The sequence below is a fragment of the Pseudorasbora parva genome, chromosome 6 (genome assembly GCF_024679245.1).
Source record: "Pseudorasbora parva isolate DD20220531a chromosome 6, ASM2467924v1, whole genome shotgun sequence".
NCBI lineage: Eukaryota > Metazoa > Chordata > Actinopteri > Cypriniformes > Gobionidae > Pseudorasbora > Pseudorasbora parva.
This window is the reverse complement of record NC_090177.1, coordinates 25174800-25187500: the sequence shown is the minus strand read 5'-3', so window position 1 is coordinate 25187500 and position 12701 is coordinate 25174800. Positions and strand designations below refer to the sequence as shown.

The 12701-nt window shown below is 36.8% G+C and overlaps 1 protein-coding gene across 7 annotated transcripts in view; it reads right to left on the bottom strand.

The window, feature by feature from the left end:
* Nucleotides 1–36: 36 nt before the first annotated feature.
* The window catches only part of atp2b3b (ATPase plasma membrane Ca2+ transporting 3b), a 73229-nt gene continuing 60564 nt past the window's right edge, over nucleotides 37–12701 (bottom strand). For 4 of the 7 annotated variants that reach the window (XM_067446428.1, XM_067446422.1, XM_067446423.1 and 1 more), the window contains one exon: nucleotides 37–4298. In XM_067446428.1, coding sequence (XP_067302529.1) covers nucleotides 3882–4298 — 417 coding nt within the window. In that variant the 3' untranslated portion in view covers nucleotides 37–3881. The remainder of the gene's footprint in view (nucleotides 4299–12701) is intronic. The other 3 variants (XM_067446425.1, XM_067446426.1, XM_067446427.1) reach the window with 1 other exon arrangement.

Here is a 12701-nt window from a genome sequence, read left to right as displayed (position 1 = left end):
GAAATAATCACAGGCACACAATGAAACACAACCACAGACACTGGTCAAAGTTATTATTGTAGAATACTTTGATTAGATTTTTTTATACAGACAAAAAGTGTTGACTTATTTTCCCATTAAATTCTTAGATTCCATACAGTTTAGTCTACAGTATACAGCTGTGTTCTTTCATCATAGATAGATACTTTTTTCTCTTAAATAACAGGCAGGTAATTAATATATTTAATAGTTTAATTTTTTTGTCTTTTTTTCCATTGTAGAGCAGTAAGTGTATGTTCAGGAGAATGTGCAACTGTTTTTTTCCATCAGCTAAAAGTTCACTGATGGAAAAAGACAATAATAATTATAATAATAGTCATAATAATGTACAAGCTGTTCAATTTTAATTCTTTACAAAAAAAGCAAAAGGAGAAAGAAAGAGGAAGAGACAATAGAGTAAAACAAAAAAAAAATGTGCTTAAATCGTAAACAAAAGATGCACATGTGCACATTTTGGCAAAAATGTACAGTGATGGTGCAGTTGTACAATAATTTATATCTTTTATATTAAATATAGTATATTATTTACTCTTTTTCACATTACATTTTTTCACCTTACCTTGTGTGATTTTTCTACAACAGAATGGAACAAAATGAAGGCAGACGATGGAGTTTTGGATTATCTGTTTTCTTTTTTTAATATATATATATATATAGAAATGCGTATATATATTTGTCACTCTATCAGGAGTCTCGATAAAGTGTCTGTCTGTTGTGGTGGAGAGGAGGGATATACATATGCCACTGTAATATACATCATCACTGTCTGGAGAGTTCAATGATTGGGGTATACGTCTTAGATATAGTTAGATTTAAAAATTATTCAGAGACGAGCATAGCTTGAGGCCTATTTCGGTAGTTAAGCTTTGCTGAGGATAAGATAAGGTTAGGAAATGTTTCTTTATAATGGTTTAGCAGGTTCACTGACCTGTCCTCCCTGACCACCACTTTGGCCTGCTGATTGTGTCTAGGCCTTTAAATGGGTTCAACCTGTGAGACCTGCCAGCGCTCTCGAAACTAGAGACTCCACTGAAACTGTCTGAGCTCGATCGAACTCAGCGAAAGGTCGGACACATTCATGCAGATATAACACAGTTTTGCTTGAAGGCATATTCCGGGTTCGAGTTAAGCATTTGTGGCATAATGTAGATTACTTTTTTTTTTTTTTAAAGAAAACTATTCCTTTATAATTATTAATAATGAATTATATAAAAAGCAACAATTACGGTTATGGCGAGACAATGAAATTGAATATTTTGATTATTTAAAAGGATAAATAAATTATTCTGTTAAAATGTGTAGGCCTATTATTTGAGCTGTAATTCTGTTCAAATAATATTTTTTACAGTCCTTTTAGGGTTTATGGTGTTGAAATTGGATTTAATTTTACACAGAAAAGGTTAGTAGGCCTACTCCCCACATTTCAATTCATGTTGACATGGCTAATCTACGAGGGGTGTTTTATGTTTACAGATAGGCCCTATTCACTTCCATTGCAAGTGCCTCAAATTTGTTAAATAAAAGAATGGACTGAACCCAGAATATTCCTATAAAAATGGGTTTCCATTTAAAGATCCGACAAACAAAATGTTCTGCTATTCGCAGAACGGGTCAACCCATTTTAAGCAGCGTGTCTGTTGGCATTTAACAAGTAGTCAGATTGGCAGTGTGACACTGCTCCACCTCCAGGCTCCACGCCACAAACGGGGCATTTTCAGGAGGAGAACATCAGCATGAACAATAGCACATTAATAATGACGCTGGGAGGAGAAACGTGTGTCCACCAACCGCTTAAGAGCCACAGTGAAGCATCGACAGACGAAAGTGAAGTCAAACAATGACGGTGAAGAGCGAGCGCTATGATATCAACATGCTCCGTAAAGACACAATCGACCAATGCAATGACATGATTTAGTGACGCTCATGCTTGCATTGGCTGCTTTCGATATTCGCCAGTTTCTCTGAACTGGACAATCTAGAAAAGTATTCTATACAGATAAAGGTTTTTTTTCGAGATTCATATGTACATGTTGTGAAGCGTATTTCACAGAGCTGTGGGCAGGGCAGTCTGTTGCATAAGTGCCGGTCTCATTCCCAAAATGATTGTATTACGTTGCTGTAGCAGTATGATCGTAACTGTACCATTCCAGACAATAATGGGGTGTAAAAGGAGGTAACCCCGGATGGTACGGCTGACCAATGGAACGTTCGTCAACGGAATGTAACCGAATCTAACATACTATCACCTGACATGGCGAATCATGCATGTCTTTATGTATGTAAGAGGGATTATTGTTCTGTGCAAAGATGTTGTTCTGAAATGCTAACATATGGACCAATAGCAGGACGGTGTGTCTATCAAAGTCCACAGTGAACGTTTGCTCAGTGAACCTCGATATTGTGCAAAAGTAATGATACACAGATTGTCCATTGTTTTAGTATCTTTGAGATTTTTTTTAAACTATGGTGTGGCAGTATAAGATGGATTCCCCTACCCTGGTGACCACAGTCTGCAGATACATACACAATCACAATCTGATAAATATTTCACACGTATGAGGAAAGCAAGTCTGAGTGTGAATGTATTTAAAGGGCCAGCAGGTATGCATGTACTGAACGAATATAATTATTTGAACAAGTTTAAAGGGTTGATGCATTTGTTGGTGTCATCTGCACAACATGGATTTTTATGGCTTTAATGAGAAAAAAATAGAAGACACCATTAAATGTTGAGTCTGGGCAAACCCACTGAAATCCTTAAATCCTTAAATTTCAGCTACTTTGAGCAAAGTAAGACATGTTAACAAGGCCATTTTTTTGTAAGGCTGATTGCCATTGCTGAGATGGGAAACCACCAAAATCCCACCCACGTCCATTGTATCGCTGTAATGGGATTGCCCAAATCCTCTACCCTGTAGCATATTTTAAGCATGAACAGGTTGTGTAAATGTTTAAAATATCAAGAGCATGATGTTTGGGTTTTAAAAAAATCCCTCACTTAAAGCTAAAAATTGCCCTCTTTACATAAAATGCTGTAAAACAATGATCTTTAAAATGGTATGGCAACATATTTGTCTTCTTTTTGTTATCAGCGGACGCATTATAATTGAATTAGTCTAAGCTTCAAAATAATTTTATCTTTGCTTTGTTAGTACTTTTTTTCTTGGTTTTTTTATGCTTATAGGACAGACACAACACACACGGACACATATAGAGAGAGAAATAGACAAAGTGAAAATGAAAAATAAATGTTTGTGATCACAATAAATAAATTAATAAATAATATAAATAAATAAATAAAATGTTTTAAAGCTTATCCATGAAGAATTAGAGCAATAAGTCATATTATGTTATATCGCAATGATAATCCGAGCACTCATGATGACGGTGGCGATAGTAAGAAGTCAAACATTATAATAATAATATTGATTTTAGTAACACCGATAAAAAGTAAAATGAATGGACCCCTACTCCACCCGTAGGGAACATATTCCTTTGCATTCCGAGAAGTCAATAGTCACCAGCACTAAAAAAAACCACTAAAATCCATCGGGTCTGGATTCCTCACCTTCTCAGGTCCGTCCAAAGGAGCCACAGACACGCAGCAGACTTGGCTCCTCTCCACACGGTGAGAGGAGAGGTGTCTGTGGGGCTGTTTTTGAGACATGAGGAGTGATAGTGCTTTCGGTGGATGGTGGTAGTGGGCGGATGTTGCAATGGGATGACCCTGTCTTAGTGTTGGGGGCCGATCACCTATAACTTGTCCGTAGGAGCCTCCCCGACCAGCATGACCCGCACAAGTCTGCATCCTCAAGAGTTTTTAGGGTCTGGAGCGCTGTCAGTTATAGAGAGGTCTCCAGAGCGAGGAGGGGGTACAGTTGTCGAGAGGGGGGTGTCCAGTGCCCATCAGGGCCTGTGGGGAGGTTCAGACAGTAGACGCTGCTCTCAATGGCATTATTGTTGCGGTTAGGTGTGGTGGGAAGGCTGTACTGGCGGTAGGGACGGGGCGGCGGACGGGAACGCTGCGGTTGCTGGACCGGAGGAGGAGGGGGCTTTCGGAAGGCCGGATGCAAGTGGTGGTTGTGCCTCGACCACTCCGATTCGTCGTCAATGTCTGTGTCGTCGATCAGCGGGATGTTGTGGATGTAGTCATTGATGAGAAACTCGGGGTGCGCCATGAAGTTGTGGATGGAATTCCTGGACGCAGGTTTCTCGATTCCGTCGTAAAGGGAGCTACGGAACGCTTTCACCACCCGCATCTACACCGGAACATAGGGGACGAGGTGCAGAGGAAGACAGAGAAGTGAGGACAGAGAGAGGGTTGAGACAGAGGAGGGTGGGAGCAAAGACATCTCTCAGTACATGTGTGATAGAAAAGACCTGAAACACTGTAGAACCTGTTCTGAACATGCCTTACAATGCACAGACAGCTCAAGATCAGGTTGCTGCAAAACGTTCAATCTGTTTCTGTCATTTGTTTAGCAATGCTTATTTTAGTACTTAAAAGTGCAATGTGCAATTTCTAGTGGGAACCAACAGAATTGCAATTAATTGGGACTTTTCACTGTTTGTGAGTTTGCGTGTAACCATTGGCTGAACGTCTGATGGAAATGGCACAAAATGGGAAAGACTACTGCGTTATTATTCTCCAAAAGTTATGAGCGAAAAATGTCGCTCATATCTATTAATTCCCCCACAAAAGCGCTTGTCAATGCAGGTGTCTGTTGTTGAAGTCTCAAGTAGTTTGTTGTTGTTCTATCGCCTCTGTTTCTTAATGGACTGTGAAAGAGTCTTAGTTTTGTGGACAAACTAACAAATGCAAAAAAATTCCAGGCTCATCTGTGAGATGAATGTACAAAGCATGCACACTGCGCTGCATACAGTAAGTGTGTACTATGCTACGCATACCCTAGTGTACGAGTAAAAAACAAAATGCACTTTATTCGGTTGTGGCTGTGATTTTTCAGTGACTCTGACTTCTGACGTCTTTTTGAGTGATTGATCACTCATTCAAGCTATTTATTCAAACTTATTCATTCAGGTATAAAACATCACTACTGTTTGTTGCTTTGAAACACAATGGTTAATCCTGGTGTGGATTTGTTTCAGTTTTTCTTTTTTTTCAATTCATATTTATTGAATTGTCGAATAAAAGCAATACTATACTTGCAATCATGTGGTTCTGTGCTGGTCTGAATATTACCATTCTTAATTGTACGATATTCCTTACTAGGTTGGAATTTATTATGTGGCCCCTTGCATACTAAAAAAAACCTGTACCACATCGTATGCATTTATCAAAAAACCCTACAATTTTTAAAAACTTTTTTATCCCCTTTTGTCATCCACCAGTGCATGATGTCCCTGGCCACATCTCATGCCATTGGTTGAGCCAGTGATATTCCGCTCAAACAAACAGATTGCAATTCTGTTTAAGGCATTTATGCTGCAGAAATTACACAAGGCACATTCCTTATTTAGATTGTAATACCTATAATCTAAGGCTTTACACTTAAGATGAGCAACCAGATCCTAAGAGTTTCTCAAAGAAAGACAGGTGACAGACAAAATTAAAAAAATATATATATAAGGACAATACACAGGAAATGAACCCAAGCTGACAGTTCACAGTTATCACTCAAAAATAAAGGTGATAGACATTCTCATAAACTCAAAGCAAAAAACTAAACAAAAACAGACTCAAACAAACATATGAATGGACACACAAAGTACCAAACAGATAGCAATACAAAACATATGCTATGTGTGTATATAGACCTATTAGCGGTGAAAACTGAAGAAGTGATGAGGAGAAAAAGACAGAAAGGGGGATGTCTTGATACACACATAGACACACAGCCAATGAAAGAAACTGCCACAAAGTGCTAAGCAAAGGGGATGTGATGAATAGACGGATGCATGACTGAGGGGTCCAGCTGGAGGTAGGACGCTCCAACAGTGATGCACTAAGCTGTATTCAGTCTTGGAGGAGCGTTGACTTCCTCCTCATTGGTACTAGCAGCATTCAGGGGTGTGGTAACAATGAAGCAATGGCACTTTAGTAATGTAATTGTGATGTCATAACAGAAGCCATGGAGACGACATGTGTGATGAGGCCATCAGTCATTGATGTCATTTAATGCCAATGAGTGAAAATAGCTCATAAGATGTGAAGATATACTGTAGCTGAGATGTGTTAAATATCAAATGATCTGTAATCTTATCTATGAATCTTCCTGTTTGTTCATACAGTTTGTATTCTACTGTCAAGATTTACCATAATATTTTTTATTCCTTAATATTATTTAATAATAATAATAAATGTTATATAAAATATATGGGTGTTTCTTCAATTCCAAGTATTTTACTGCCTTAAAACACTTTTTGCATTCTCACTAGTTTAATTTAACTATGTAGTTAAAGTGTAAGTTATGAACATAAATCATACATTCTTCTATCTTTTTTGAGGCATTAACATTTTCCCCACATCTCAAGTTATGTTTTGTTTTGAATAACCTTCTGTGGTGAATATGGCACTGTAATGCAATTTAACAAATTTACAGCTTGATTAGAAGTAATGCTCATAAAAACATTAGAATCTCAAGCAGTGTCTTTACTTACACTGCTGTCTCGTTGCAATACAAATGTGAACATTACTACTGTTAATTATTACTTTAGTTATGCCACAACTGAGGGACAGACACAATAAATATATCGATATGTACTATGATTATTTCACACAATCTTTAGGTTATATGTTTTTAGGAAGACCTGAGAGACATTTTTTAGTGACCTTCATATATTACATTTCTTTAAGCCTATTGGTATTTCATTAAAATCACCTCATGTGACATACAAGTGCCCATAGTTGAAGAAACACCCACACACAGGGATGATCTGCAGATATAAGGTTGCTCTAGTAGGCTTATTTGATAAATTGCTTCACAGGTTCAGATTACACTGACTGCCAGGGGATAAATTATAACATTTCCAGAGACATCATCTAGATGGATGATGATAAATTCACTGAGACTAGTCACTTCCTGGCACTGAGCCATTGATTACATGACACCAACTGGTGTGACAGAAGACCTTAACAAGCACTATCACACTGACAAGAACAAAGCAGGCATAATAAACAAGGTCGCAGCATCTCTGGTTTCTGCAAAAGTCACCTTATCAGCACAAATGGATCACATCTTTGTACAGTGTCATAGGCCTGCTACTGAATTTTGTTCGCTACCTTGGTAAGGGCTACTATATTCTGGATTAGTGTTCAGATGACACGTTTAGTGGATGTTAGAGAGGTGTGAAAAAGCACATTCAGTGAGAGATTGAGAGAGTGCGGGCATCTTTTGGCATGCAGCAGAGCAGTTGAGTGCAGATAACAGACAAAGAGAAGAATAACTGAAGAGTGTTGATGAGATCTGCTTCAGTCTATATGCAGAGAAAAGGAGGAGGAGCACGGGAACCAATCAGAAAGCAAAATGCTCATTCCAGTGCAGCTGTCTCATTGTCGTGTTACAGGAACAGAAACGATGAAAGTCGAAAACTTGAATGCATAATGGTAAGCAGTCAGGCTCATGCTGTAAATCAAAAGCAGTTGGAGTACATATACACACGCGTCTCTCGTGTGTATATATATATACAGAAAGCAGATTTAAGAGCGCAATCCTTTGCTGTGGCCACAGGCCGGTGCAGCCCATCCCAACCCCCATTTCAAAACTCACCCAGCAAAGGAAAAGAAGCTAAAATGACCAAGAAAGAATTTACAAGAGACAAAACAAACAAACAGGAAGGGACGGTCAAGCATTTGGTCAAGTGCTTATCTGTTTTTCCAAAGAGCCTGTTTGTTGAGAAAAAGTCATGCAAATCTGAATTGAAAAATTGTTTGTTTTCATTTTTTTTTGTTCTTTGAGTTTCTTTCTTTCTGTTTTTGCATGGATACAGGTAAACGTTCGAGTATATCGCCCACTTTTGGGAAATGTGTGTTTGTTTAAAACTGGTTTAAAACTTTTCTCTGGATGTTAGAATGCCAGATTACTATCCACTGTCTCCCCCACGCTGTCCTTCAAAGAAAAAAGCTAGATGGAAAAACGTTTGTCATAAAAAAGAAAGAAAAAAAAGACTTCTTTACTCAACAAATATTTCCCAAAGATGTCTGAAATGAAAATAGAGCTACATAGAAAGACTGGAAGCAGACACCGTGATAAGATGCAGGAAAGGAGAGGAAGTAGTTAACGTAGCAGTGATGAAATCGTGTGGAATTTGTACAAATACATTCAACATTCAGAGAGGTTTATGCATAAAGATTGTGACACACTAAAGAGCAATCTATGCCCTATTTTCACTCTTGATAAATGGTGAAACTGGACAAAAATTACAGTGAATTATCATTATGTATAACATCATCAGTTATACTTAGAAGTGACTACAAAGTGCTTTCAAAGTCCATTTAGAGAAATACAAACCCTACTATGAATATTGTTCTGTTGTATTTTATATTAATGCAATTAAAATTTTCCTCACATTGCAACTTTTTTAAACTTTAAACTTCAAGCAATGGTACAGGGTTCCCACTCTTTTTCAGCAATCATTTTCCAGAATTTTTTAAAAGTTACTACGATGGGGATAAAAGACAAGGATCATGCTAAATTTTGCTCTCTAGGTTTACAGTACTCTCTAAGGCATACATTTTATTGCCATGACAACTATAATAACGTAATATGAGCTCATGAATCATACATTATGACTATGGAAGCTTGTTTTCTGCCACAGAATAAAAAATTAAAAAGGTAATTGCGACTTTTTATTTCGCTATTCAGAATAGTGAGCAATCAGCAGCTATAAAATCAGATTTGTGAGATATAAACTCGCAATTCTGAAGAAGAAAAAAAGTATTAAAGTAAAGTAAAGTAAAAGCAAATTGCGAGTTTATATCTCACAATTCTGAGAAAAGTAGTCAGAATTGCAATTGCAAGAAAAAGTCAGAATTGCGGGTTTATATCAGCCAATTCTGACTTCATATCATGCAATTCTGACTTTATATCACAATTACGTAAAAAAATATGTATGCTTTTAAACATGGAATTGCTTAAACTTTGCAGTGTGTATACTTAGAAGCATGAAAAATAAAACTTTTTCCAAATTGCGAAAGGGTTATTTACAGACAGCAAACAAAGAGTAGCTCCCTTTATAATCACTGCAGCTCATGACAATCACTTCAGCGCAAGCTCAGTGAGTTCTGCACTAAAACTTAAAAAACAGGTTTATAACTCCTGTTATAATCAATGCAGCTGGCTACACTGCACAATAAATCTTTTATTGAGCTTATAATGCACCAAAACAAACTTCTTGGCTAAAAAAAGATTAAAAATGTTCTCCAACTTTCCATGTGTTTTCCAGGACTGGAAAATTTGTCATCAATTCTCCAGGTTTTCCGGGACGAGTGGGAACCCTGTTATAGCAATATGTGTATTTTGTATCTGTATTTTTTTTCCTAATTTGATTAATAAATTTGATTATCTCACATTCTCATCTTGAATAATTCAACTAAAGTGATCTTTATGCAATATTAGTGAATGCACTGTTTAAAATGCTCTGCATAATCTGATGGGTCACAGTGACAGACTATGAATATGATTATTTTTATCAGATGGTAGTAATCATCAAAGCCAGGAAAACTTTAGTAAATTAACGTCACTTACTGATAGTGAGCATCTGTTTTAGGCAGTAAAACATTACCATACTTGGATTGTTGGAGCTAGTGAGTGAAATAAACATGAATCTATCAGAGGCAGCACTGCATCTCTTCTGGACCTCTGGGTTACAATGTAAACCCATCTTACAAAACCTAAAATGAAAACAAACTTGATCCATAGATCTGTCAAATATTTTTTTGTTAAACATTTGTGTGTGTGTAAGACAGCTATGATGGTGGGGTGGTGGTGGTGGTGGGGGCATGTTTCTGGAGAGCCGTGGTCAATGATTGATCTAAATAAAGTGTTTTCTGGAATGATTTTAAAAGATATTCACTGATGATGTATAAATATATACATCATAAAGGATATCAACACTAACATCAACTAAAGGTTTTTCTTATTTCTAACATGAAGTCGACAGAAAGCTGTTAATGTTTGGTTAACAAATCTCAAAGAAAATTAGCGTGAGAAAAGATTACGGGATGTGTAGAGCTGAAAAAGAGTGGCAAATTTCACCCACATAAGCACAGTACACATACACACACACACACACACTGAACAAAATGTGATGACAAATGTACAGGTACACATGGAGTACGACACAGAGCAGTTAGCCGCAATGATATATGGTAGTCGTAATTTGGAAATTTCTAGCCTGAAACAAAACAAAAAAATACCACAAAGATGAGAAGAAAATCTACAAGTATTAATAAAGAATCGGTTAGTCCACTATTTCCAGAAAATGAAAACATACTAAATTCTTAAAATCTCTATTAAAGTGCTATTAGAGGTTAGTAATTTGGGTTCAAAACAAGTAAAAAAAAAAATTCACTCAAATTATTGTCAATTATTGTTCTTTAAATTCAATTATGATTCTGTCATATTTTATTCATCCTCATGTCGTTGGAAACCTGAATGACTTTATTTCTTCCATGGAAAGCTGATCCAAGTCCAAGCCCAAACTTCTCTTTTCCATTCAATGAAGGTGAATGGTGACCATATAAGGACTTTCAAGCTATTTTATTAGTTTGTTTTAAAATTTTAAATGTGTACACTGTAAAAAATTATTTAGAAAAAAAGTTACCTGGTTGCCTTAAAATTTTGAGTTCATTGAAATTAAAATTTTGAGTTAATACAATGAACATTTTTTTGAGATTCGACAACCTTTATTAAAATATTAATAAAAGATTTTGTAAGCATATTGGGTAATTGTATGTTTTATTTGTGATGACGCAGTGAAACAGTGCTATTTTCATGATTTATAAATTTTTTATGTGGTTCAGATGCAATAATATTTTGAGTTTCTATTTATTAAACAAATTTCCTTCATTGTATCAACTCAAATTTTTAATTTCAATAAACTCAACATTTCAAGGCAACCAGGTTACTTACTTTTTTAAGTTAAACCAACAAAAACCAACAACATTTTTTTACAGTGTAATTACTATTATAATGCTTTAATAAAGCCGTTGATGATTATCCACTCTCACTGTATGGAAGAGCAGTGTGAACATTCATCAAAACGCAGTATCTCATGTTCCACAGAGGGTGAATAAATGTATTTTGGGGACATAACATTTTTGACTTGACTATCATGACAGCATCTGTAATTTCACTTGTTTTGTTGTCAAGTTGATATTTTTAACAGTATGACACAGATGCTATCAATAGAACTGAACTTGTTTTAAACCCTCATTTTGATTCCTTTAAAGAATGATATCTAGACATCTAATGTACTATGTATAAAAAACATAATGAAAGTTAGTTTAGAAGAGTTGAGAAGATGCCTACAGAGGAAAGAACAGAAGACATGTATAAATAGATTGGAGCCATGAACCGTGTGAATCATGGGACAGAGAAAACGATTGTGAGGATCTGTGGAAGGGAGATGCAGTCAGTAGCACAGAGACATTAGAGGATGCTTTCACACAGTCTCATGATGGAAAATACAAGATGCATTATTTGGAAAAAAGGAATAGAGGGACCGAGAATGGAAGAGAGAGAGAAAGACAGAGAGAACTGTCAGAGGGAGAAGAACCTTATAGGGCTTATACTCGAAGGTTTACCCCTGTGTAGGCTCAAAAGCCATAGCAGTGCAGCACATTGACTACCTCTGCTTACTGTAAAACCTCATCTTTTTAGCAAACCACGCTTGACAACAGAAGCCTCTCGGAAAATAAATGAGTGCCATGTACGCTCTGTATTCTCTCTGTGGATGTTTGGACTAAATTCAGGTTTAAATACAGGTTCAACACCGGAGCAATAATCAATGTCCAGAGATTTTTCTCATTTAATTTAAGTATTACATACAATTATGCAATTTACATCAATCATATATAGACAATTATAAATAAGTCATTTGTAGGTTAATTTGTCAGCAGGCTTAATTTGTCAAAAATCAGCAGGCTATCTGTCACAACCGCTGGTGAAGATCCCACCGTCGGCCATCAGAGGTCGCGCTCACCAGAGTACTAACTCACTCATGGACTTCATTTCCCATATCCCACATGCCGGGACTGATTACCATCAAAATGTTCCCCATCAGCTGGCCTATATATTCTCTGAGCACACACACACACATACACACACTGTGAAGTCTTGTTCTGCCCCGGCGACATTTCTGAGTGTTTACCCATTGTTATTTCTGATCTGCCTGTTTACGAACCTGCCTGTTTATCGACTCTGGTTCTTGCTGCCTGCCATTTTGACCTGTGTTTGCCTGGACTCTGGTTATTCGATTGTTTGCTGCCTGCCCTGACCCTTGCCTGGTATGACTAAGATTTACGCCTTGCCTGTGATACTACTGTTAATTCTTACCGACCTCTGCCTGTTATTACTGTGAGTTTGTGTGTTTCCAATAAACTGCACATGAATCCCAGAGTCCTCATTACACTATTAGATAAAGATCATGTTCTATGCATATATTTTGTAAATTTCCTACTGTACAAATATATAAACTGT